The following is a 27,754-nucleotide window of genomic DNA, read 5'->3' as shown; positions in this document are numbered from 1 at the left end:
TTCCAAGCAATTAAGGATCTTTTATTTGAACTTTGACTCAAAACGCTTTAAGCTTTTCACATTCCAGTCCAACATTTGCTTTGTCGCAAGATGGAACATAAATTGTTGTAGTTACAGACGTCATTCCATTGTTCTGTGTTGGCAATCTTCAGTTGTCATCTTCAACTTCAAGTTGACGTGGTCGGTAAAGCAAAACGTAGGCACAGTGCCAATCACCTGAAACAAATAATCATCATAGCTATCTAAGAATACATGTTAACTTAAACTAATAACGTATTTTGATTGATTCGTATTCATGATCTATTGGACGATAAACCCACATATGAAGTTACCATTAGCAGCACTTCGCTTTTTTATCACATGAAAGAAATAGATTCCAAATAGATCACATCAAACATCAAAATGTGGTAAGAACACCAATTAGACACTCGGCTGCGCTTTTTTGAGCCTCGCTTTGATGTCATCTGTTATGTATTACTGACGCCGGACTAGCTTTTCCCTCGAAACACAACGACATACCGCCTCCCGGTTAGACTCAATTGGTTAGAGCGCCGGACTTTTGTGCGGGGGGTCGAGGGTTCGAGCCCCGGTCGGACCAACACTCAAGGTCTTAAAATAACTGAGGAGAATGTGCTACCTTTCTATAGTATCAAGAAATGGATAGACATTCTAGTCTTCTCGGATAAGAACAAATAAACCGTAGGTCTCGTCCCATACATCTATTAATTAGTTAATTTGGTTAGGCAGGGGACATTAAAGAACCCACTCACGAGATTACTGTGATGTGGTCTGGCCTGTTTACTGGGAATTGGGGGAAGGGGTACACGTACACGTTTTAACGAGTTGTAAAACTCCTAAGTGTAAACGCGGTTCAATCAAGTAAGAAGAAGATACCATAAACATTTTTGGTATGCACGATTTCTGAGTTTCACAGTAGTCCGGAAGTCTAATCAGCAGTTTTCTTTGTAGCTCTTAGCAATCACCTATCTACTCAGCATTAGGCCAACGTTGTTTATTGCAAATAGTTTCAAGTCTTACCACCGCCAGACAGTTTGATAATGTCTTCAGTTGTGACGTTTGACATGTTATCATCATCACACTTCACCCAGTCATCTACAGAAGAGAAATTCTCTTTTTACCATCTCCTACGATTATTAACCCTTTTATATCCTAACATCAGTCTGCATATTCTCCATACTGTTCTCTATACATTTCCTATGGTGCTGACAAGGAGAATTTGTTTTACAATTAACAGCTCCTTCAGTTGGGGATCATTTTCTTTGTTCTCATGACCTTTATTAGTGGTTCAGCAGTGACATTGCAAGGAGAAATTAAATTCGATTCACTCTGAGGGAATAAGGGAAAACTCCTAAGATAAAATTGAGTACAAACGTCTTATGGGTCGTGATAGTTTTTCACACGAGCTAATTCAAACAAAAGCTCTTTTTCTTAACGTTTTATACCTAAACATAGTAAAATTACTTAATCTTAAAGCAACTTCAGATCAAAAGATCTCGAGTTGTCTTTGCATGACAGACAAATCATTATGTGCTTTCTTAACGTGAGAAAAGAAACTTACAAACAATTATAGTTTGCAATGATAAACAAACATCAAATGAATTGAGTTCAAGAACCTCATGGTCAAGAAATTTCGAGTTGTCTTTACACTGCATTGGGGATATCTTTTGAAATGTTTCCTTTAAATAACGCCGGATAAAAAAACTACACTTGATAATAATACTTTTCAAGGGTAGACAAAAACTTAATAGGTAAAAAATAAACCAAAAGTAATTAAGAACGTAAAGAATGGATGCTATAAACAGAGATTAAAAGTAACGAGCTATGATACCTCCTTTCCTCCTGACCCAAGCCAGATAGTGTCCAGATGAAGAAGATCTCCCTTGGTGAGTCAGCACTGCTGTTAGTTCGTAATAACCGCTGTTGTTTGAACCAATATCTTCAGGGAAAAGAAATTTGCTTTGAGTGAAATCTGTAGAAATTCACTTGATTATTATTGGTAATGGAAAATGAGTAAGGACCAGTGAGAATTATAACATAACCAAAGTAAAGCGCGTGCTCTGATTGGTCAATTTAGCGTCCCCCATTTGCCCATGGGTGTACGCTGCTGACGTGAGCAAATGCAAAGACTATTTTTCCGCGCGCGCTTGTTTTTTCTGGTCGCGTAAGATTTGTTAAATAAAAGGAACTCTTTAGCTACAATATATCAATGTTATGTTATAAAACAAATGGTAAACACCACAGCGTACACTATTGAGTTATGGATGCACTCGGGAGGTTTGCTAAGCACTCAAGAAGCTAGAGTCACTCTCGGCTGTCGCCTCGAGCGACTCTTACGGTTCTTTCGTGCTTAGCAACCTCCCGCGTGCATCCATAACTCAATAGTGTACGCTGTGGTGTTTACCATTTGTTAAAGGGAGTGTTTAGTTGTGTTAAAGGGAGATTCTTTGGCGGCTTAGTCTCTACTGTGAGGCAAAACGTATTACTGAGGTTCATAACAGACCATCAGGGAATGAAAATGGCTCCAGTTTTGTTTTCTTGTCCACATCCATCGGTTGTTTGCCTTCCTTTTTACGATTCTAAAAAAAAAAAAAAAAACATCACATGCTGGTAGTATATCAAATGAAGAAGATAGAGTCAAAGTAGTGTGGCAAGTTTATTAGGACAAAAAAAATGAAACGATCGATAAATGACCCAGCAATCAATACACATTTTTCTGACTGACTGAATGACTGTGTGTCTCATTGACTAACTGACTGACTGACGGACTCACCGGCTGACTGACCGACTGACTGACTGACCGACTGACTGACTGACTGACCGACTGACTGACTGACTGACTGACTGACCGACTGACTGACTGACTGACCGACTGACTGACTGACTGACTGACCGACTGACTGACTGACTGACTGACTGACCGACTGACTGACTGACTGACTGACTGACCGACTGACTGACTGATTGACTGACCGACTGACTGACTGACCGACTGACCGACTGACCGACTGACTGACTGACTGACTGACTGACCGACCGACTGACTGACCGACTGACTGACTGACCGACTGACTGACTGACTGACTGACTGACCGACTGACTGACTGACTGACCGACTGACTAACTGACTGACTGACTGACTGACTGACCGACTGACTGACCGACTGACTGACTGACTGACCGACTGACTGACTGACTGACTGACCGACTGACTGACTGACCGACTGACTGACTGACTGACCGACCGACTGACTGACCGACTGACTGACTGACCGACTGACTGACTGACTGACCGACTGACTGACTGACTGACTGACTGACCGACTGACTGACTGACGGACTGACCGACTGACTGACTGACTGACTGACCGACTGACTAACTGACTGACTGACTGACTGACTGACTGACCGACCGACTGACTGACCGACTGACTGACTGACTGACCGACTGACTGACTGACCGACCGACTGACTGACTGACTGACCGACTGACCGACTGACTGACCGACCGACTGACTGACTGACTGACTGACCGACTGACTGACTGACTGACTGACTGACCGACTGACTAACTGACTGACTGACTGACTGACTGACCGACCGACGGACTGACCGACTGACTGACTGACTGACCGACCGACTGACTGACCGACTGACTGACCGACTGACTGACCGACCGACCGACTGACTGACTGACTGACTGACCGACCGACTGACTGACTGACCGACTGACTGACCGACTGACCGACTGACTGACTGACTGACTGACTGACCGACTGACTGACTGACTGACTGACTGACCGACTGACTAACTGACTGACTGACCGACTGACTGACTGACTGACTGACTGACCGACTGACCGACTGACTGACTGACTAACTGACCGACTGACTGACTGACCGACTGACTGACTGACTGACTGACCGACCGACTGACTGACTGACCGACCGACTGACTGACTGACCGACTGACTAACTGACTGACTGACTGACCGACTGACTGACTGACTGACCGACTGACTGACTGACTGACTGACCGACTGACTGACTGACCGACTGACTGACTGACTGACTGACCGACTGACTGACTGACTGACTGACCGACTGACTAACTGACTGACTGACTGACTGACTGACCGACTGACTGACCGACTGACTGACTGACTGACCGACCGACTGACTGACCGACTGACTGACTGACCGACTGACTGACTGACTGACTGACCGACTGACTGACTGACTGACTGACTGACCGACTGACTGACTGACGGACTGACCGACTGACTGACTGACCGACTGACCGACTGACTAACTGACTGACTGACTGACTGACTGACTGACCGACCGACTGACTGACCGACTGACTGACTGACCGACCGACTGACTGACCGACCGACTGACTGACTGACTGACCGACTGACCGACTGACTGACCGACCGACTGACTGACTGACTGACTGACCGACTGACTGACTGACTGACTGACTGACCGACTGACTAACTGACTGACTGACTGACTGACTGACCGACCGACGGACTGACCGACTGACTGACTGACTGACCGACCGACTGACTGACCGACTGACTGACCGACTGACTGACCGACCGACCGACTGACTGACTGACTGACTGACCGACCGACTGACTGACCGACCGACTGACTGACCGACTGACCGACTGACTGACTGACTGACTGACTGACCGACTGACTGACTGACTGACTGACTGACCGACTGACTAACTGACTGACTGACCGACTGACTGACTGACTGACTGACTGACCGACTGACCGACTGACTGACTGACTAACTGACCGACTGACTGACTGACCGACTGACTGACTGACTGACTGACCGACCGACTGACTGACTGACCGACCGACTGACTGACTGACCGACTGACTAACTGACTGACTGACTGACCGACTGACTGACTGACTGACCGACTGACTGACTGACTGACCGACTGACTGACTGACCGACTGACTGACTGACTGACTGACCGACTGACTGACTGACTGACTGACCGACTGACTAACTGACTGACTGACTGACTGACTGACCGACTGACTGACTGACCGACTGACTGACTGACCGACCGACCGACTGACTGACTGACTGACTGACCGACTGACTGACTGACTGACCGACTGACTGACCGACTGACCGACTGACCGACTGACCGACTGACCGACCGACCGACTGACTGACCGACTGACCGACTGACCGACTGACTGACTGACTAACTGACCGACTGACCGACTGACTGACCGACTGACCGACTGACTAACTGACCGACTGACTGACTGACCGACCGACTGACTGACTGACCGACTGACTGACTGACTGACTGACCGACTGACTGACTGACCGACTGACTAACTGACTGACTGACTGACCGACTGACTGACTGACTGACCGACTGACTGACTGACTGACTGACCGACTGACTGACCGACTGACTGACTGACCGACTGACTGACCGACTGACTGACTGACTGACCGACTGACTGACTGACCGACTGACTGACTGACCGACTGACTGACTGACTGACTGACTGACCGACTGACTGACTGACTGACTGACCGACTGACTAACTGACTGACTGACCGACTGACTGACTGACTGACTGACTGACTGACCGACGGACTGACTGACTGACTGACTCGCAAACTGACTCACTCACTGACTGACTGACCGACTGACTAACTGACTGACTGACTGACCGACTGACTGACTGACTGACTGACCGACTGACTGACTGACTGACTGACTCGCAAACTGACTCACTCACTGACTCACTCACTGACTGAGTGACTCAGACTCGAACTGACGGACTGACTGACTGACTGACTCATTAACAAACTAGCTGACTGACTGACTGACTGACTGACTAACGGAAAATTGGCCACCGTAACGATTACAAAAGCTGACGAAGGGCTTCGCTCCGACGAAGGGCTAACGCTCGAAACGTCAGCTTTTGAAATCGTTACGGTGGTCAATTTACCATTTCAACTTGTTGATATATCCAAACTATTTCGTTACTCCCACCGAGCAGCCCCAAACAGTTTCTTTCGAAACTATCAGCCTTTATTGACTAACGGAAAGACTGACTAACTTACTAACAGATTGATTGACTTGGTGATTGAGTGACTGAGTGACACACAGACTGGCTGACTTACTGACTCTATGATGGACCTGTAGAATGGCAACCGACAAACTGAGAAGTCTACCTTACGACTGATTGACCGACCATCCGATTTAAAAAAAGAAAAACAATAACTTGCTAGTTTAAGACGATGTAAACATCTTGGCCTTACCGCAGCTTCTTCAACTTTCTTGTCCTCGAGTTCTTTGAACTTTTTTCGGACTGGCAACAACTTTTGTTGAAGTTCTTCAGTGCATAGTTCAAACACGTCAAGCGACATTGGGAACTTCACATCCTTTTTTAAGATTATATCAAAAGGTGCACAGTCATGGCATGAACAGGGTGTAAATAACTCACAAGAATGGCTCACAACTAATGAATCTCAACGCTGGCGGAACAGAATGTAACCTAAACAAGTATAAAATGTGAGACTTGAAAATTGTCTAGGGTTGCACAGAGCTACCAATGGTTAGCGATAGACACTAACGGCTGCGGAAAGTTTGCGAGAGTTTCCGAGAGTTTGCGAGAGTTTCGGAGAGTTTGCGAGAGTTTCGGAGAGTTTGCGAGAGTTTGCGAGAGTTTGCGAGAGTTTGCGAGAGTTTCGGAGAGTTTGCGAGAGTTTGCGAGAGTTCACGAGAGGTGCAAACAAAAATTTACTGCACCTTGAGAATCTTGGCATTAATTGCATCCTTCTCTTTGAAATAAAACCTAACAAACTGGACAGTCAGGTACGCAGGGAGTCGACTCAACTTCGACTGAAAAGAAATGAAGAGTAAATGTTTGACAAATTGTAAAGGAATGAGCTGTTCACATCCACCATTGATCAAGAGAAGTAATTGCCCCTTTTAACGTCATACTGTCCTGATATTTGTCGGAAACATTTTTTGATATTCTACGCACTGAAAATGAAGCACAAAACTAGGAAACAATCAGGAGAAACAAAATAACAATTGACTAGCTTACAGTTTTTGTGTACACTGCATCACGACCAAGTGTTGGTGAACGTTTTTCAATAGTTTCTTCAAGACGCTATGCCATGGGAAAAAAAATTAATAAAAAGAAGACTTTAGAACACTCAGTTGTGATGTAAAATCAACAAGGAAAAAACACATCAATTGAAGTACTTTTTACAGGAAGTTACCGTCCTCTAGCCTTCCATAATTTATTTTATGACTTCAAGTAAAGTAAAACAAAGAAATTCACCTACACTTTTTAAACCCGTATGCATGTATTTCACATCTAGAAACAACGAAAAAATAAGTTCAAACTAAATTTGAAGTATGACAAGAGTACAAGATGATAAATGAAAAAGCAATCACAAATTGCATAAATGTTTTTTGCAGTCTTCCAATTATTAACGTGGTTCAAAATCTGGATCTAAGAAGAATTCTCTGCCTATTTCTTCTAATTTACTTCAATTTGTTTCTCCACCTTAAACACAAATCATCTTCAGAGATTCCATGCAAACTTGTAATTTGAAAACAAAAGGATTTATAAAGACTTGGACATTCACATTACAATCAAGCCCTGCTGATTTCAAAACAAAGTGGGTAAGTTTCTAAAGAAACTGTGGTGCTGCTTCGGTGGGAGAGTATAGCAGGGTAATTTTGGTTTTATCAACCAAGTTGATAATGTAAATTGACCACCATAAAGAGTTTCAAAGCTGACGTTTCAAGCATTAGTCCTTTGTCAGCTTGTTTAGCCATTTAATTCCCAGAAATGATACAACTGATATGTCTTCTCTCTATTTTTATCCATACATTATTCAGCAAACAGGTAATGAGAATACTCAAACATATCAGGTAGAGGTTATTATCTTGATCTTATACCAAATTCTCCCAGCTAATTTACAAGTTAATGTGTAGCAGTTGGAGGAGAGAACAAAAACTCAGATCTTGACGGTTACAGGGTTAGTAGAAAACAAACCAAGGGTATCACTTTTTTCTGGTTAAATCATCACCCACCTTGTGAAATGAAACAACTCAACTGAAACAGTGTTTCCTTAGACTTTTTCTCTGGCTCCTCCGGTGCTTCATTACACTTCATACTACACCACAGTTAGGGAAAAATGCTGTGTAAAAGTTTCCATAAACCCTTTACACCCCAACATCAGTATGCATATTCTCCTTACTGTTCCCTATACATTTCCTAAGGTGTTAAAAAGGAGAGTTTGTATAACAATCAAGAGCTTCTTTAGTTAGTGATAATTTCCGCTATTCTCACAACCTTCGTGTGTGATATTCGGGGGTGATATTGTAAGGAGAAATTAGATGCTAGTCACTCAACGGGGTTAAGGGTTAACATTCATTGACAATGCTGAAGAACAATTACAGTGAAATCCTTTGTCAGTGACCCCCAAAGAATGATTTAAATAACATTAACACAGTTCAAAGGATACATAGACTCTGACTCAATGCCTGAAGGAAAAATGCCAAACATTGGGGTCAATATGTCATCATAGTATCACAATAAATTGAAGATGAAAATGTTCTGGTCACTTTCTGATAAGCTGCATTAAATCAAGAATCTTGGGTAATAGAAAGATTACTAAAGTGTGACTTTTGGGCATTTTATAGCTATTGGTACTTCATTAAGGATGTTGATTAACTTAGTTACAGTGCAGTTTTTTTCCCAATCGCACATATTAACCACTCCTAATTGTGAGCCTAGGAAATAAATTTGACAAGGCTTGAACTGTTTTTAAAAATCTAAGCTAATATAAGACCTCAGTCAAAACTTTGAGAACATATTGACTCTAGGTCATTTGTACAGGAATCTACTTATCCATCCATAATACAAAACCTGTCCTGAACGCTTCTCTCACCAAAATACTGATCAATAAATCCTTTTGCTGCAGCTGCACCAGCTCCAGAGTCATCTCCATTTTCATCGGGTTTGATGGCTGGGATCTTCTGCTGTAGCATGCGAATTATTTGTGTCCAGCATTCATTTGCATCCTAAAAAATGTTTCATAGACAAACTCAGGGGTGTAGTTAAGAAATTATGCTGCCCGCTGAAATTTAAAGTAAGGTGGCGCAAAGGTGGTGAATGATTGTAAGTGTGTAACCTCCGAAGTGCCCGTTGTGCTTAATCAAGTGATCCCTGGCCAAAAATCCAGCCTGCCATTGCTGCCTTTTCATCCTGTGCATTTTGCTAGCAACTGGCATTTAGTAACAACCCCACGAACTCTAGATCTTACTTGAAAATTGCTCTAACCAACCATAAAAACTTATCTGAGTAGCAAAGGAAAAAAGGAGAACCGAATAACATGGTGAACCTAACATTCCAAGTAAGTAAAGTAAAGTCCAGACTGGAGCCAAGTGGTCTACCCAGGTGGGAACTCATCCAAGTTTCCTTAGAATTTAAGATAGCAAGAGTATTACTAACCCCTCCGCCCAAAATGGGATGCCACTCCAGCAATTCATCAGGATTCCCTGACAATTTACCAGAACCCATTGACCTGAGTACACTGCACTGGGTAACACCCAGGGCTGACGCTCAGCACCAGCTACCGGCAAAATTTGCTGGATGAAAGAGCAGTGATTGCTGGTGGGATTTTTTAGCTGGCAATCCCTTGTTTAAGCACAACGGACACTTGTAAGGTTACACACATGCAATCCTTCACCACCTTTGAGCCACCTCACTTGAAACTTCAGACGGCAGTGTAATTTCTTAGCTACAACCATGCTAACCATCAGGCCATCACATCTCGCACACTTCTTTAGCTCTGAATTACCCTTGGCTGATAATCTGAACTCTTGAAACCCTTTCACTCTCAATACCCAAATATCAATTCTCCCCACTGTCAGCTAAACAATTCTAAATTTTCAGCGCAGAGAGTTTTGCGTTTAATCAAAATTCCTTAGTTGATAAATTATTCTTCATTCTTCTCATCGCCCTTCTGCTTACAATGAAGGGCAATTTCTTCTAGGTCACTCTTGAGAATGAAAAGGTCAAAAATGCTTCGTAGCTAGTCCCAAAAGATCAGAATATACCTGATAAGGGAAACTCAATTTCATCACGTCTGGGAGTTAAAGGGTTAAAAAAAGAACAACAACAACAACAACAAGCAGTATCTTGTAACCTGTTGCATGTATATTCCTTGTTCTGTTTTCTCTGCAAATTGAGGAAACACACTGTGCAGTATCTGGAAAAAAAAATTGGTTAGGAGGTCAAGAAGTCCAAGGCTGTGGTCTAGCAGTGCCCAGTGGCCCCTGACTCCTTACTTTTGCTCTTGGGTAACTCAGGAATTTTAGTTTTTTCATACAAAGCATATGCTGTGCACCCTGGATTTCACAGTTTCAGAAGACTGGGCTCCATTCAATTTTCCTTAGAACACAGCCTTGAAGTCATAAAGTTTATTCCGCTTAGTAAGATTTCCTGCCACATTATTTAGTAGTTAGAGCACAGGCTGTATGCCAGGCCTCATAAAATCTAACTATGTATTTCTTAACCTTTACAGCCTGACATCAGTTTGCATATTCTCCTTACTGTTCTTTACATGTTTCTTAAGGTGGTGACAAGGAGAATTTGTGTAACAATCAAGAGCTTCCTGAGTTAGAAAATACAGAAGTGAAAATGCGGTAATTCTTTTTTTTTCAAGTTCAATGTCAAGATGAAGGAAGTCAAACCTGTAGAAATATAATTGGCGGCAGAGAATCTGGTGTTTTATCCATGATCTTGTAAAGATCTCTGAGTGCCACTGTAATGGAATGTGCGGAATCGGTTGGGTTCCCAAAGCTATTGTATCTGGTAGAAAATCATGACAAGAATTCACCACTGTGTCAGAAACAAACTGTAAATATGTGTTCACAACCTTTTAAGGGTTTATTACAAATGTAGATAAAGAAAAAGAAATAGATTCTCCTCATGGTACAATCATGATTAAACTGAATGATTATAATGTGATCTGTTCTACGATGTTCAACATTTCATAGTTTTCTTTCAAAGGGTAAAAATCTATAATTACACTTCAACACCATTTAAGTTTGCATCAACCACGTTAAGGACTTTTCAAGAAACACGTGCACTATCTCACAAGGTTCAAGAGATTACGCCCCCAGATCATGATAGGAACGCCTAAATCCACTTCATTTGCTTCTGCTTTAACTCTATACACCCTCATATCAAAGTGAATATTCACTTTACTGCTCTTTATACATTTCCCATGGTATCTATAAGGAGAATTTGATTGACAATCACAAGCTCCTTTAGTTGGTGATCATTTTCTTTATTCTCATGACCTTTATGGGTGATTCACCAGTGATAGTGCGAGGAGAAAGAAATGCTAGCAACCCTTAGGGATTAAAGGGTAAAGGTAACAAGGAAATCTATATCACCAGGCAAGGGTAACTAAGGCACCCTAGAGCTTGTTTCTTGAAAATCCTGGTAAATTAAAGCATCCAAAGCTACATTCTAAAATCAGAATTTAAAGAACAAAGGAACAGGTTCTGGCTCTCTGACTACTCCATTTCGTTCCTTTAGCTGAAACTTTTATTACAGAATTGTCAAAACTTTTTAAACCCTCATGTTGAGTGAAACCAGAACAACTTTACAGGTCAGATGATGCCTGGGATGTTCAAGAAATGGGACCCAGAACACTTAATCATCTGTAAGAGATGACTTTGTTTCACCTAACATAATTTCTTAAGAAGACTTACTTTGCAAGCGCATCCTTCAGCTCAGGAACATTACGGAGGCACTGCACAGTGGCATTCATGTAACATGTGTTACCAAGGTTTTGTAGTCCAGTAGGCATTTCATACTAAGGAAAGGGATAGCTAAAATATGAGACTACAACAAATAGTTCTAGATTAATTATAAAGTATAGTAAGGAATATAAAACAATTGGAGACAAAAATCAAAATTTAGAATCCACTCTTACTGCTGATGCCAGCTGTGCCTCTGTCATGTCTTCCACAAAAACAGTCTTTTCCGCAGGAGCTTGTGGCAGTTCTCCAACAGATCCCATCATAAGCAAAGTAATTCCCTAAACAAAAGCAAGAATATATTTTATAAGGACAATACTATGAGGAAACCAGAAAAAAGGTTTCAAATAACCCTTCACATCTGAAAAATGGTATCGATATCCTCTTTATTCTTCTCTATACATAAAAAATATTTGGTACTGAAAAGGAGAATTTATTTAAGAATTGCATCATTGAATAAAATCTCACTTTCTGATTGGTTAACAAAGCAAGGTATTTAGCATGAAATTGCGAGTTGAAAACGACGCCAAGTGATATTGTTTCACATCTACGTAAACATAACAATTTTAAGTAATCCTTTTTCCTTTCTTTTCTCATTTTTATTCAGTTATGGGATTCAAGGTAAATCTATTACTTCACCTGTGAATTCCGCTTTAAATTGCTCTTGAAAACCAATATTGCACTCATCGCTTTGCGATTCGTGCGTTATCGGTTTTCGTGTGCAATTTAATGTGGAATTCCCTCATCAAGTAATGAATTTTCCCATACAATCAAAGCTTCTTAGGTTGGTGATCCTTGTTTTAATTCTCATGATCTTAATGAATGATTAAGCACCACGACTGTAAGGAGAAATTAGATGCTCGTCACTATCAGGGTTTAAGAGGTTAACAAAACAAGCACATCAGCTGGAACTTAAAAGTCACAGGGAGTCTAAGAACTCCTGTACATGTCACTTCCTCGGTAACATGGCATTTGACCAGGAAGTGCGAGCCAATGGTTTCTTAACAAATACAGTTTAGCTTTAAGTATTCTCCACCTATCATTTACTTACACTTTTTAGTTTGAAGTTTCCCCAGTCTTTATCCTATTTCAAAGAGAAATTTTTTTCAAACATGAGTATAACCCTGAAACTCTAAAGGTCTCATTGGAAGCTCCTCCGCATTATCAGGTTAGTTTAGCAATGGTATTACCTGCCTGAACAAACTTAACTTAACATTGAGTCATGTGATACTCCCGGTTAGCTCAATTGGTTAGAGCACCAGTTTGTGTCGTGCCGGAGGTTGAGGGTTTGAGCCCGGGCTGGACCAATACTCATGGTCTTAAAATAACTGAGGAGAATTTGCCACCTTATACAATATCAAGAAATGGATAGATATTCTAGTCTTCTTGGATAAGGACGAATAAACCGTAGGTCCCGTCTCCTGCAGGGTTAGGGGTAGGAGACATTAATTTCCCATGCACGAGAATACTATGTGGTGGATGTCCTCCCCCAGGGTGGAGTGGGTGGGTGAAGGTGAGATCGTTACATGGACTGTAGCGGCTGCCAGAGGCACCTGATATGCTGACTTCCGATCTCAACCTTAACAACATGTTAAGCGCTATTGATCAGCACATGTAAATATGTGCTATATAAATTGGTAATTAGTAATTAGTAATTTTGTATTGCCTTTTTGTAAAAAAATAATCACAGGGGTTAAGTTTTGCCGAAGAGGTTCAGAGGTTTTAAAATGTCTTGATAATGGCCTTAGGAGAAAGATAATTTATCTACCACAAATTAAGCATTTTTTTGTTTTGAATTGACGGTCCTAATTAAAATACGTAATATTTCTTGATTTCATATCCCATCTCTCTAACTCCTGATCTCTGAACAAACACCTAAACGATGAGCATCCCATTTCTAATCTACAGCTTAAGGACAGTAGTACTTAACTTAAATGTTAAACCATGTATCGACATGTAAATTGAAATTAAATGTAGGCTTTTAAAGCTAAATATACAGTTTTCCATTCTAACGGGTTTGACACTGTAGATACAAGACAAAACGGAATTATTGTAAACTCAATATCAATTATCATCATGCATTATACAAAGAAAAATAACAAAGTTACGTATAACACCCAGGGTCAATGTGTCATTGGAAGATTCAATCACGTGGTAATCCAGACAGGAACGGGATTCGAAAAATCCTTTGATAGCTTCGAGGACGATGCACTGTAAATTTTCTGTGTATGAGTCGAGTGATCAATTTACCTTAAGAACAGATCCCTTGAACATGATTTTTTGTCTTTCGGGCGCCACTCCTGATAATGCAAAAAGTTGAGCTTTGAAGAGTTCCGGAGACTCATCGCTGTCCACCTCGATGTTCTCAAACTTCTCTCGACCCCACTTTACAGACACTATTTCGAAAGAATGGAGAAAGGAAATTACATTGCTTGTACAAAATTTAGATAATCATGAAATATGGCACGACAGCGGGATCATATACCTGTGAAAACCGGCATTTTATACAGATTTTTGAGCAGAAATAGTTGACTGAATTTTGTTTTCTCGTGCAAGTTTCTACTATTCAAAGTTATCCGCTGACCGACTAGAACTCAGTTCCCTCAAATGCTAGATTGGGAAATTATTCCCAGGGTAGGGTGGGTTTGTGACAATACTATTTTCCAGCGATAAGGAATCGAAGAAATGCGACGAGAGCTTGGAACAGACAAGATCTTATCCACCTGCCCGAACAGAAACAACTTAAGATAGTCGATATCCTTATTTCGTCCAATTCAGAGACGTTATTTTTTTTCGTCATTTCTAACTCGACATTGATGCATCCCACAAGACCCTTGTAAAACAATAAAAAGAGTTGTGAAAAAAAGAAGATGTCGTGGAAAAATTAAAATGTTACAACAATCGGTTATCGGATGCTCATTATACATCACAAAAATTCTGCTGTGCCCCCCTCCCCAGCCACTTTTTGACTGCGAGCGCCCCTAGCCCCTACCCTACCCCCTGCTTTGCCCAAAACGAAACACTTACTGCCTTCGTGATAGTGTCTTCTTTATTCAGTTTCTCATCTTGCGCTGCATGCATGGGTTACAAATCTATTGTGATAACTTGATTAACTATTACGGATTTTTTTATATCAACCCTTCTATATATGCGCGGAGGAGGTAGTTATTTTTGCCCTAAAAAAAAACACGCTTATTTGTTTTCTTTTAACGCCATTTCTAGGAAGAAGAAAAAAGCGTTCAAAAGAGAACTCCTTTGAAACAAATAGTAACATCATGATCACAAGGGAAAAAGAATTTGTTTATTCAGCTGCAGTTTTTGTCCTTGTGCCATTTATTTGATTTGGTTAATGAATTCCTGAGGTGCTCTTATCTTCTAGCTTTTGTTTCAAGATGTTTATGTTGAAGTTGTTGCTTAAATGATATATGCTATATATATAATGCCAAGGCTGTCGCAATTGTGCCAAGACAGAGTTCTGCAAAGTGCGAGCCTGTATTTGCGTGAAATTTTTGAGAAAGTCATTCATTTCAGTTTATCATCCAAAAGTTCTTGAGTTTTAGTCCTCGAAACAAGACTGCAAGAACTGACCAAATACTGACCAAACTTGGGTTCACTTGGCAGAGATAACGAAACGCATGGAGCAAAAATAGAAATCCCTCTTCACTCAGGTCAGTTTAAAGCACTCATTTGTAAATTTGTACTACACCCTTTGAGAACTATATCTGGATATATAGATCAAGTTCTTGGGCGCTATTTTAAAGTGGATACGCCAATAAACTGTTGATTGTCCTCAGTTATTTCTAATCATTCGTTTCGAATCATCTAAAATTTATTTTGGATAGGGTTTCACGATATCATTTTATGAATCAAAATAAAGCCAGTAGCTAGTGTGCGTGAGAACCAAAATTCAGAACATAAGTGCAGCAAAGCGAATAGAGATAAATTTTGAATTAACAGAATCACGTGGGAGATGAATAACTGATTTTAAATAATTCTGTCCTTCAAGAGCCACATCATGGAGAGTCGAAGACGCCTACTTTTTGCTCCGTTTTTCACATTCCTAACTCTGTCAGTGGCGATACAGAATCCTGTGCCAATATTCATTTCGGAAATGGGTAGGTTATAAAGTACAAAGTTACAGTTAAATAGTCGGCGAACTTTCGCGCGCTTTTTTTAATACCGTGTTAGTATGAAAAATTAACGTTAGTTTCAAGGATGAGATACAAGAAGACCAGACGAAAAAGTTCTTGGAAAGAATAAGTTTTTAGGAGAATCGCCTGAGTCTATTTTTCCTTTGGAATACTTTTTATCAAAATTTGATTTTGTGGAAGAAAATTCCGAAATTCGTAGCAGTCATTAGGCATTCTTGCGAGTTAAAAGACCTTGAAAGATCGTTAAAACAAAATCACTTAGGAACTCTTCAACAGCTTCGGTTGTCATGGATTCACCATGAAAAGAGACTGGTCATTGTTTACCGCTGGGGGGGGGGGGGAGAGGACCGGAGGATTTTTGTTATGTCACAATAAAATTTACCTGATCCCCCTGAGGTTCTGTTTAGTGATCCTCCTTCGCCGGCAGTTAGTTTTCAATAGTCCCCCTTTTATATTCTTTTAGAAACGACTGATCCCCTCTCCGTTGCCCCTGAAAACTATGTGATCCCCCCCAAAAAAAACCTCTGCCCCACCCCTGGCGACAATGAACTTATTACGTATAAGAGGATTCAGCGATACATTTTATTTGAAATGCGATAGGTTCCTTGTCTTTCGTGATCTTATGGCCCAAGTCAGTCTGGGTCTAAGTTAAAGAAAACTTTGAAAGTCAGATGTCGTTACCGAGATCTTTCTGGAGTACAAATTAACGCATATTCATTAAAAATGTCGACACCTCTATTTATTTTTATTGTTCAGATACGTTTCTGGACACTAAGCACGAAGAGGAAAAAGCGAGTTCAGTGTTCGAATGCGTGAAACGATGTCTATCGACTTTCGACTGTAAGTCCATCAATTACAAAAAATCAAGCAGAGAAGATAATTGCTTTTTAAACAAAATGAACCGAAGAGAGGCAGGTGAGTCAGCCATAAAAACTGACACGGAGTTTGTACATTACGATTTGAGTTACCACATTCAACGGAGTGAGGAAGCCGAGTTTGGAACCACAGACAACATGGTGAGTATAAACAGGGAAAAAAAAAAACAATTAAAAAGCTGTTAGTTGGAAAGGAGATGACGTAAATACTTATACCTAAACAAGACACCGGCGTTAATGGAGACGTAAAGCATGTTGTAAAACGCATAGCGAGAAGGTTTTTTGATTCACGTATGCAATGACATATTGCCAGTTGGGTAAATACTCTCTGACGAATTACGAGAAAGCTAATGGAAAAAATGTGCGAGTTTGCAATAGGATTTTTTCCACCACTAATTCTATTCTCGTTTCTAGGGTCACCTCTGTTTCTCTCTCAATTAAGTATTAAGGACGCCGAGAAAAGGGTCTGGGAAAGAGGTTGTTCTAAATCCTTCTAATTTAAATGTACTCGAATACAAATAGCTTACTTTCAATTGAGTTCGAAAACAGGCTACTAGAACATTCAAACTGAACTTCTCTACCTCAATATTTCTTTCATTTTCTATACTCACCCCCCTTTTCAACAAACCTTTTTAAAACTCTTGTCTGCCGTATTGATGTTTTTAAAATATCGTAATAAACATGTTTATACCTCTTCCCCGATAACAGCCCACTGTTCCTCCAGTGGTTCAGGGTCCTTGTCACTTTGAATCATGTGAAAATGGCGGAACGTGCATAGAGATAGTCAGTAATAGGACTTACAAATGTCAGTGCGCCGACAACTTCTATGGCAAGAAATGTAGGCAGACCGTGACATGTAAGTAGAAGGCTTCCTCTAAATATTGCAGTCTTTCTTTACACTTAGGTAGCACGGAAAGCCGTAAAAATTTTGAACAAAAGCTCATCTTTCAAACCGGCATTCTAAATCCCGTAGGGATCAACGAACGCTTTTCATTCCTCTAATTTATTTTTGTTTTTCTCGTTGCCATGTTCCCACCAATAACATAGCTCCATTCTCTGCCTTTAAAAGCACACACAACCCACAATTCCTCTATTCGCTCCGACGAAGGGCAAACGCTCGAAACGTCAGCTTTTGTAATCGTTACGGTGGCCAATTTACCACTTCAACTTTGTTGATATATCCAAATTATTCATCTGAACACCATTGGTCTTTACACGCTTAACATTGTAACCTCTTATAATGCCTAGTAGCTTATTTCACCTTACAGGTTAATTATCCTTAAATCAAACTCTATGGACATGAGAATAAAGGATCTGCTGATCAACAATTTGAGAAGTTCGTGATCGTTCAATCAAATCTCCTTAACAATGTCACAGGAAATGTACAGAGAGAAGTATAGAGAATATGCATACTAAAATGTTAGGGTACAAAGTTTGATGACTGCCATGATTTTTCCATCTCATGTAAGAGAGGTTGCGGCCAGGAGAGAAAATGTGAAGATTGTAGCTCTATTTGGGCTTGATTAGAAAGACGCTTACTAGTTTTCTCCTCCATAATGCTTTGTAATTTTTTTGAAGTCTTACTGTTTGGTTTGTGACGTCACGGTGGCGATTCTGATGACAATGTCAACAAGGAGAATGATAAAGATAACGATCGCTATGACGACGACGAAAACAAACAAATACTAATCACTATGACGACGACGAAAACAAACAAATACTAATCACTATGACGAGGAAAACAAAAAAATATACCAATCACAACGATTTATAAAATTACGTCTTGCTTTACAATGACTCACTTTAAGATTCACATGTAGAAGTTTTCGCCACTTACGATACACTTTTGTTTTATCCATCAGATTGTAACGCTAATCCTTGTGCAAACGGCGGAACGTGTGTAGAGGCACCCAGTGCACAAACCTACACATGCAACTGTACGGATTCATTCACAGGCAAAAACTGCTCAGAATCAATAGCCGAGGAGCAGAGTACGGGCGACAACGCGACCCGTGAGTATAGTCGACTTAATGTTTTCTGCTCGCTCTTTCCACTATAAAGGAATCCTCAGTACTCAACCTGTCACTCATTATAATGGCTTTAGAGTGGCCAAATGCAGCGTATTCATTACAAAATTGTGAAAACCAATAGTATGTTGATAATATGAAGCTTTCTTAACTTCCAATTTCTAATGCAAAGCTCTTATCATTATTAGTTTGCGTTGAAGTTCTTTCCTTCGTAGCGCGAGGTCTGGGGCCAAATGTACCAAATAAATAGCGTGTGTGCAATGTGCAGGGGGGAGCGGGCGAGGGAGGGGGGGAAAGAAAAACCTACCTACGAATACGAGATCACCAATTCACAATTTATTTTACTAAATTTTTGTATAATCTAAGCGAAATCAAATCTTCTGAAATGATTGCTGAAAATAAGCTGAGTGACAAAGAGTGGCCAAAAACTTTCTAATTTTATGGGCTTTTATTGTAACAGTTGTGCATGTTTTCCACTTTGTAGCAACTAACGCGAGTCCTGAGGGAGGTAGTGGACAACCCCAAAGTCAAGATGACTATGACTTTGAGCTTGTATTCAGGAAAACTCAACAGATGAGCTATGTGAAACACGATATCATGGATAAGAAGTGGGTTAAAGACTTTACTGTCTGTGCTTGGATACACACACCGGATATACAACAGAGCCAAAGCATGACTGTAATAAGTATATTGACCGAGAAGAATGGCAGAAATCAAAAGGTTCTGAGAGTAGGAATCGACGGAGAGGGGAAGACATATTTTTCAATCGGAGATGACTGGTAAGGAGTCTTTGTGAGCCATAATTACCAAAGAGGGACCATTTATCTTTTCGTTATCAATTTTTTTTTCTACAAATAGAACAGGCATTTTCCTCTGCACTGGAATAAAAAATATTAGTTCATAACTATTCACAAATCAAGAATTGATCGGAAATTAAATTGTTGACGCGCGATTTTGTCTTTTCGGCTGCTTGGAGGCGAATTACTCCGAAACCAGCCAATCAGCGCGCGCAAAAAGCTCTACTCATCTCTGCGGTATATTTTTCAACTACACTTCGTAAAGTACAAATGACGCAATAGACGAGTGCAAATATCACGCGGTATTTGTACTCTAGAGTACCGGTTAAACAGGTTTTCTCGCATCGCGCAAGAGAAGAATGGGATTGTAGTTACGAAAAAAAATGGCGGACAATTTGAATCATATTTCCGACGACGAAGAGTCAGAATGGCTGGCAAATATAGATCCAAGTTTATTAGATCGAAGAAAAACAGCTAGACGACCTGGAAATTTCTTCATTTATTGAAGAAAATAGAAACAGCAACACGACAACGCGCCAATTCCGTTCCGCTTCGCATACTTCTGTCACGCAGTCCCCGTAAATAAATATCCGCGAAATTCACCCGCACTGAAATAACAGTTTGGCGTATTGGATAATGAATAACTTATTAGACATTTTGTTGTGTAGTATCGCTGAGTATTTTTATTCGTTATTTGTATTTTGACTTGCCCTACGGGCTAGTCAAAATACGGCACAACTCGTAAAAATACTCAGCGATACTACACAACAAAACGTCTAATAAGATGTATATATTCCCCGAGACAAAGTCGAGGGGTATATTCACCAATATTCACGAGCCTGAGGCGAATAATTGTTTTAGTATAATTACTCAGGTGATTATAGAAATGAGCGAGGGAGTGTTAAATTTTATTTGTCATTGTCACGCGTCAGTGAACAACTGAGTAAGAGCCGCTCGCATGGACAACAGACTACTTCTCTTGTAAAAGTCCCCTCTTTCCTCCTGACTGAGACGTAAAATTTTGACAAACATTTATTCATCTCGTTGACCTCCATTGCCTCAAAGTCAGTGGTAAATTCGGTTCGTTGTTGAAACCATTCTGTTAAGTAAATAAAGTGTTGCGAAAATTTAATTCAGTTGTTTTGATTTACTGATTCATGCGTGTTGACATAAGCAAAATTTTCACGGGAATTTAAATGGTTTCTTTGTTACGTCTAGCACAATTTTTACACCTACCTTTAAAGAGTGTCATTCCAAACTTTGTGGCGTGTTTGGTATTCCTCGGAATGGCAGGTTCTTTTCTTAAATTAATTTCCTCTTCAGACACATCGACAAAGCGCGAAGCGGCCATTTTGAAAATTTGTCCTCCCGCTACAATCACCTCGCTGGAGGTGATTACAGCGGAATATGACGCCATTCTCGACCTATAAGAGCGCGAGAATTTCTATAGATCGTTTTCACTCTCACCCAATGAAAAAAAAAATTTAAAACTTTTTTTTTGGAAACTGGAGTCGGGATGTTCTGAAAGAAGGACTACCTGTATTATTATATCTGGTTATTTAGAAGTTTGTTTTACTTTTGCCATGTGGAATAAAATATTACGCGTTCAACACGTGTTGACCATGTAACTCTACCCCGAGAATTATCAAATGAATGCCGTGTTAAGGAGCCACAGGAAATCACCATTTCCAGCAACCAATCAAAAAGCTGGACGTGTAGAGTAATCTGAATACCCGTACATATTACAAGTCTCGATAGCCCAGATATAATATAATTAATTATTTTGCCCTATCTGTTAAAAGGAGTTGGTGCTCCGGCTCTATTATTTTTATGACACATTTGTGATTTTTTATTTGATACATATGTAACTATGATTTGTTTAATAACACATGATACATGTATAATTTTTTGGATTAAAGTTGTAATCACTGATATTCAATATGCAGTAATTGCATTTAACAACGTGTAGTTAACCATCGGGAAATATACCCTATATATTTGGAATATTTCGGTCTTAGCCCCTCTCTTTGTTATTTTGTGCAAGACATTTAAGGCACAGAAAAATATCCAAAGCGAGTACAGAGTGACAAAACAATCCATCGTTCTTGTTGAAAACACACTCAATTAGCTCTACGAATGGCTGGGAGTTGCACGGGAATATGCGAATTCATTTCTTCACAAGAAGCACTTGCGTGACAATATCAACATGCGATCGCGAATGCAAAGAAGAAACTGTTTTAAATCGAAAGAAATACGTGAAGTTTTTTCAACGGGATCATGCAAATTATATATGAAAAAGCCCAGGAAGGCCTGAAGATTTTCAAACTTCCTAGAGAAATTTTAAACTTTGTGTTTCTTTTTAATCAGAGACGAATTTATAGCGTGACCTAGACTTGAACTGACTTTGTTTTCGCAAAAGTGAAATATATGTGGATTTTTTGCAAGGTATTTTACTGCAAATGACAGAATATAGCTGATGAATGGTAACTTTAACTTCCACTGCCTAAGTAAATTGACTAGATAGTTGAGATTTTGAGAAAAAAAAAGCCTAAAGCCCTGTTTGTGGTGCTTATTCTGTACTGTAGGGCATTATATACGATATCGGTAAGCCGGGCTCTCTTTGGATAAACTCGATTGTTAACACTTATTTTCTGATGTTACCCGTAATTTTTTAGGTGCTTTCATGTTGTTTTAAATTATTTCGAGATATTTTCAGGTAGTTTCAGATGGTTTCGTAATTTTTTAGGTGTTTTCATGTTGTTTTCAAGTATTTCGAGTTATTTTTAGGTAATTTCAGATGGTTTCTTTGAGGGTTTCAGCTGGTTTCAGGTGGTTTCATTGATGGTTTCAGATAGTTTCAGGTGGTTTCAAATGGTTTCAGGTGGTTTCAGGTGATTCCAACTTTTAGCACCTACGTAAAATATTGACTAGGCTGGACTGGACTATTTTTTTGGACGATTTTTTAGACCATTTTACAGGGGGAGGCACACCTTTAGTACTCAGGGAGGGGTGGGTGCAGTCGACAAGTACTGAGGGAGGGGTGGAGGAAGAGTGTTATTACTCAGGGAGGGGTGGAAGTTGGTTATAATTGTAAACACTACTGGTTAATGGAGCTTTTACTCGATCGTAATAATTATTTTCATTGGTTTTTCGACTGACTTCCCCTATATCAACAATTTGCGCTGAACCGCGGCGTTTCTTTAATTTTTTAGCCATGCAAAAGCGAAACTGCCACGGAAACACTGGACTTTAATTCTTATTGAAAATATCGCGTTTACCATCCTCCACAGTTGAGTTACCAGTCTGGCATAGGTTATGCGTGTGCCTTTGAGCCGACTTGTGCACCATCAGTTTTCCTTTGCGTAATTACCAGATTTATCTATCTTTCTTTAGTCATTGATGTTATCAAACGAGATCACAGAATTTCCGTTCCTTGGCCCTTGACTTTAGCCGCAAATATAGAATTAACAAGCGCTATCGCAATTTTAACGTTTGTACGTTTACTATATGAAATCATTTTTGCTACAAAGCAATATTCTCCCATGTGTCTCGTTAACACAGACCTCGAAAACCCAGACTGCAGACCGCAGACCGCACACCTCGAAAAACGTGTATACAGTGTGTAATTACCAGATTCTCTCTTCCTTTTGTCATTGATGTTATCAGACGAGATCTCGGAATTTCCGTTATGCGAAAGCGAAACTGCCACGTAAACACTGAACTTTAATGTATATTTAAGATACTGCGTTTACGATCCTCCACTGTTGAATTATCCGTGTGCCTTTTGAGTCGACTTGTGCATGCGCTATCAGTTGCTTCACGTTTTCCTTTGTGTATACAGTATGTTATTACTAAATTTATCTATCTTCCTTTTGTCAGTGATCTTATCAGACGAGATCATAGAATTTCGCACTACACCGAAATTTAAACAATTAAACAATAGAGTGTTTTTGTCGAGGAACTATCGGCTGATACTTGCCCCGCGGAAATTTGATGTTCTTAAAACAAATATTTGCCCGAGAAGCTTGCCTTCTCGGGCAAATAGAAAGATAGATAAATCTGGTAATTACACAAAGGAAAACTGATGGTGCACAAGTCGACTCAAAAGGCACACGCATAACCTATGCCTGACTGGTAACTCAACCGTGGAGGATCGTAAACGCGATATCTTCAATAAGAATTTAAGTCCAGTGTTTACGTGCCAGTTTCGCTTTCGCATAGCTAAAAAATTAAAGAAACGCTGCGGCCCAGCGCAAAATGTTGATGTAGGAGAAGTCAGTCGAAAAACCGATAAAAATAATTATTATGATGGAGTAAAAGCTCCATTAACCAGTAGTGTTTACAATTACAACCACCTTCCACCCCTCCCTGAGCAATAACACTCTTCCCCCACCCCTCCTTCTTTACTTGTCGACTGCACCCACCCCCCTGAGTACTAAAGGTGTGCCTCCCCCTTATAAAATGGTCCAAAAAATGGTCCAAAAAAATCGTCCAAAAAAATCGTCCAAAAAATCGTCCAAAAAATAGTCCAGTCCAGTCGATATTTTACCCTGTGCCCAGGAAATTGCAATGTTGTATAGGAGAAAAGTGAAAAAGACTCTCCTTCAAGTCTTAAGCCTTTTCGTTTTTCCAAACTTCAAATGTTCGTCAAAATGTTTTGCACAAATTTGCAGAGCCAAGTATGGAGCCGCCATGTTGGTGCACCTCTTTGGTGCACCTCTTTGGTGCACCAATATGGAGGCTGGAAAATAATATAAACATCTGGAGCTTATTTGGCTATCTAGTCGACTGATTATCTGAACTGAACCAACAAATATATAGAGACACTTTTCCTAACACTTAAACTCCTAAAAAGGCTAATAATCACTAGATAAGTGTACATTTTTCGACAGACGCCATCAGAGCTGTATGTCACGCAGAGCCACAACTGTGAACTTCAAATTGCGTTGGTTTCCAAACTAAGCACTCTATTGAGCTGAAAAGGTGAAAAGAGATATAACTTTAATCGCCCTTATACCTGATGAGGATAAAAATTTTCGTGGCTCTTTAGTTTTAAATGTTGGAATTTGATGACGTCACCTGAAAACGATCTATAATCACCTGAGTAATTATACTAAACTAAAATATATATAGCTACATAAATTCAGTCATAATCAATATTCTAAGAGATGAAGAGAAAGCATTAAGTATATAGTTACGTTTTTTCTTTTTGAAGGACTGCCCCTTCCAACGTATTCGCCACAAGTTCTCCGAAGGATCAACTTGTCTTCCTCTGTGTTCGAATCCAACGTAACCAGTCACCTTACATGGAGGTGATCGTAAATGCAGATTTCAGTTCAAAAAAATCTAGCGACGGAGTTAGGAACGAGAACGTTCAGTGGACTCAAGTAATCATAGGACAAAATCAGGACATTGACGGTACTCTTATAACCGACTTCCCATTTTACGGAAGGATCTCGAACTTAAACATTTGGTTTAACTCTTTCACTGATGACCATATTACAAATTGGTTCAACAGTGGTCCAAAACATTACAAACCCAACATTCTTAAATGGCCAGACCTCGGTTCTTCATCCAAGAGATTTGGAGACGTTCATTTTGTAAAGGTCACTTCTGCTGAGAGACGTAAGTTGAATAGACTTGATAATCTGCCTTATTGTACTAAATGCAAAGCTCAGTTTATCCAGGAAGAGTGAATGGTAAGGGGTGGAGAGTAAGAAAGTGTTACAGGACACCTGACCTTTTTTCGTTGAGCAATGGCCCAAAGGTAAGCAACTGTTCATTGCTAACCACTAGAAGATATTTTCAAGTCTAATAAGGGATTTGAGGGAGAGGGGAGGGTTCCGGAGCCCCCTGACCTTCCTCCTGGATCCGCCATTGTCAACATTTTAACGATGGCTACTAACTAAGATGTATTATCGAGTGTATACCCCACTTATGATGAGTTTATTTATATTTTTCTGTTTAGAGTGGCGTGACGTTTCGGAAAGTGATGTGTATGTACAAAGTACAACTGATGTTGCTGCAACGAAAACTGTTGAAAGTGGATCCGGAGTAGTTATCGAAGTTGAGCGTCAGTCACTACTCCCTTGTACTGGAATAGATCTAACTCATTCGCCCACAGTTGACGGCGTGTTTATATCTGTATCTGGAAGCTGGAAACGAATCAAATACAAGCAAACGTTCTTGGAAACTCAGAAATGTTTTGCAATTTTTGGAAGTGTCCCTGACTGGTGAGATATTCGGTTCATGTCTCTTATTTCCCTAAGAAGTATGAATCATCTGAAAAGTCACGGGGAGGGGAGGGTGAGCCCAGACTCGTAACAAGCTGTATCGTTGCTTAAACAAAGTAGAGACTTGTTTCTGTTGACTCCCGCCGAGGGAAATTTTTAAGGGATTAACGACCCTTAATTTTCTTTTATAATTACAGGGCCACAAATATATATACTCCAGGCGTTTCGGAATTCAACCTTGATCTGGATGAGCTTTGGAAAGAAGAATATCTTCGTCCAGACGGTAAAAATGCATGCAAGAAACCTTGTATGGGATTTAAAGTTTACTGTTAACGTCACCAGGGAAAGTTTGCCTTTTAGGCCTAAAATGGGTTGCTTTAGTGTTTTATTTTCTACAATTCTCAAATTTACATCACGAAACTGTCATAACTAATAATGGAACATCACGTTAAGATACGTGATTTTCAAACTTAGGTTGATAAAATCCCTCTATCATTTTTCCCTTCTACATGGAGAGGATTACAGCAGAGGTTTGACATTGCAAATTTTATTAAATGCAGGGCTAGCTTGCATATTGTTCATGCTTGATTTGTAGTTAGATTATTTGACGATTCTCAGTTATGCCAATTTGCCGTCGGGGGTTACGTTCACAAACAACGCAAATTTTGGTGCTTTCACATTGTTTTTCAGAGGGCAGCTGAAAATGAAAAGAGATTTAAAACGCACGTGCTGAGCTATTGCTCTTCTCATCAGATCTTTTGTTCTGCCACGCCAGTCACCGACGTTTATCAATAATAATAATAATAATAATAATAATAATAAACGTTAATTGAGGCTCCTCCTTAGGGGCTTTTCAGCCACAATGTAGACCAACTAAGAGCTTAAAAAGACCCACTGTTAGATCTATTTTTGTAACAGAAATAAAATATAGACAATAGAGAACCAAGCAGCATTTCTATAGAGTTCAGCCTTTGAGTTGAAGACTAGGAGTACCATAATGATGACAATGATAATGTGTTACTGAGATTTGTCTCCCTGTTCCTTTAAGGTAATGATTTTGATGGTGTGAATGCTTTGTGCGGGAATGAACACTTCTGGATGGTAAATCTACTGAACACACCAGTAGCTGGAGTCAGTTTAAGACGAAAAGGCAGCGGGTCAAGTGCGGGAATATCCACTTTTGGCAAGTGTGGGAAGTTCAAGTTCAAGATTTCTGATATTCGTGTTCTGGAATGAAAATTCTGTTTCAAGTCCTGGCTAATCGAAGTTGTCATTGTCAACACAAGTCGTAGTCCTCTCTCGAGCTTATAATGTCACGACAGAAAAGTCACGTGGCATCCCAAAGAACGGCTTCGAAGACTAAACACTTTGCTGCCTTATAGCGCCTTTGACTGGCCGGGACTTGAGCCCACGATCAATTGAGCAGTTTGAACAGTTACATCACCTTCAAGCACAACAGCACTATGACAGTAAATTGTAGTGAGGGCAGAGCTGGACCTCTTGATTTTTATAGACACTGATAGGCCAACTGAACAGAGATGTCGTTCTTTACAAACTGTTGAGGGTATACGACAAGATCTCGCATTTAGCTTATTTTTACTCGTTTTAAGGCCGTTGTATCGCATCTAACTTTTTGAATTGACACAATAAAAATCCTGTATCTAGAAGTTGTCATGCCTCAACTTGACGAAGGGTTTTTATCATACGGTAAATCAAATGAGGTTTATGGTATTTAGTTCTAACATCTAGTTCATACACTCAAAACTTTTGTTTGAACTCGTGTTAAAAATTCTATCGG

The 27,754-nt window shown here is 40.2% G+C and overlaps 3 protein-coding genes across 3 annotated transcripts; 1 reads left to right on the top strand and 2 right to left on the bottom strand.

Moving 5' to 3' along the window:
- On the bottom strand, nt 1-14,447 carry LOC111330097 (ubiquitin carboxyl-terminal hydrolase 14). Its single transcript, XM_088742489.1, has 18 exons — nt 14,359-14,447; nt 14,124-14,269; nt 12,925-12,957; nt 12,050-12,154; nt 11,826-11,929; nt 10,797-10,914; nt 10,250-10,312; nt 8,990-9,122; nt 8,564-8,582; nt 8,130-8,212; nt 7,373-7,404; nt 7,129-7,194; nt 6,828-6,920; nt 6,338-6,460; nt 2,522-2,597; nt 1,850-1,957; nt 1,039-1,113; nt 1-216 (listed from the first exon to the last, which is right to left on the bottom strand). The coding sequence occupies exons 1-18, from the start codon at nt 14,372-14,374 to the stop codon at nt 149-151; spliced, it is 1,461 nt and encodes a 486-aa protein (XP_088598615.1). The 5' UTR covers nt 14,375-14,447; the 3' UTR covers nt 1-148.
- Nucleotides 14,448-15,317: 870 nt separating this feature from the next.
- LOC148718224 (uncharacterized) lies at nt 15,318-27,623 on the top strand. The gene is made up of 10 exons (XM_088743813.1): nt 15,318-15,541; nt 15,880-15,988; nt 16,781-17,040; nt 17,608-17,755; nt 18,762-18,911; nt 19,411-19,705; nt 24,939-25,348; nt 25,692-25,956; nt 26,154-26,239; nt 27,005-27,623. Exons 2-10 carry the CDS (start codon nt 15,889-15,891, stop codon nt 27,190-27,192), a joined length of 1,902 nt encoding a protein of 633 aa, XP_088599939.1. The 5' UTR covers nt 15,318-15,541; nt 15,880-15,888; the 3' UTR covers nt 27,193-27,623.
- LOC148718225 (uncharacterized) lies at nt 19,714-21,889 on the bottom strand. Its single transcript, XM_088743814.1, has 2 exons — nt 20,960-21,889; nt 19,714-20,822 (listed from the first exon to the last, which is right to left on the bottom strand). Exons 1-2 carry the CDS (start codon nt 21,138-21,140, stop codon nt 20,632-20,634), a joined length of 372 nt encoding a protein of 123 aa, XP_088599940.1. The 5' UTR covers nt 21,141-21,889; the 3' UTR covers nt 19,714-20,631.
- Nucleotides 27,624-27,754: the final 131 nt, after the last annotated feature.

Source organism: Stylophora pistillata, chromosome 13 (assembly GCF_964205215.1).
Source record: "Stylophora pistillata chromosome 13, jaStyPist1.2, whole genome shotgun sequence".
NCBI classification, from domain to species: Eukaryota; Metazoa; Cnidaria; class Anthozoa; order Scleractinia; family Pocilloporidae; genus Stylophora; species Stylophora pistillata.
The sequence above is the reverse complement of the archived record's forward strand: the minus strand, read 5'-3'. Positions and strand labels throughout refer to the sequence as shown.

What these genes read in the sequence shown, in the direction of transcription:
- LOC111330097 (XM_088742489.1), bottom strand. An exon ending in AAGGAATATACATGCAACAG is followed by an intron (nt 9,123 to 10,249) that starts GTTACAAGATAC and finishes AACATTTTTTAG; the next exon opens with GATGCAAATGAATGCTGGAC. An exon ending in GAGTTGTTTCATTTCACAAG is followed by an intron (nt 7,405 to 8,129) that starts GTGGGTGATGAT and finishes CGTTGTTTCTAG; the next exon opens with ATGTGAAATACATGCATACG.
- LOC148718224 (XM_088743813.1), top strand. Translation starts at nt 15,889, where the DNA reads ATGGAGAGTCGAAGACGCCTACTTTTTGCTCCGTTTTTCACATTCCTA. An exon ending in TACGGGCGACAACGCGACCC is followed by an intron (nt 18,912 to 19,410) that starts GTGAGTATAGTC and finishes TCCACTTTGTAG; the next exon opens with CAACTAACGCGAGTCCTGAG. An exon ending in AGAATATCTTCGTCCAGACG is followed by an intron (nt 26,240 to 27,004) that starts GTAAAAATGCAT and finishes TGTTCCTTTAAG; the next exon opens with GTAATGATTTTGATGGTGTG.
- LOC148718225 (XM_088743814.1), bottom strand. Translation starts at nt 21,140, where the DNA reads ATGGCGTCATATTCCGCTGTAATCACCTCCAGCGAGGTGATTGTAGCG. An exon ending in TGGAATGACACTCTTTAAAG is followed by an intron (nt 20,823 to 20,959) that starts GTAGGTGTAAAA and finishes TTTACTTAACAG; the next exon opens with AATGGTTTCAACAACGAACC.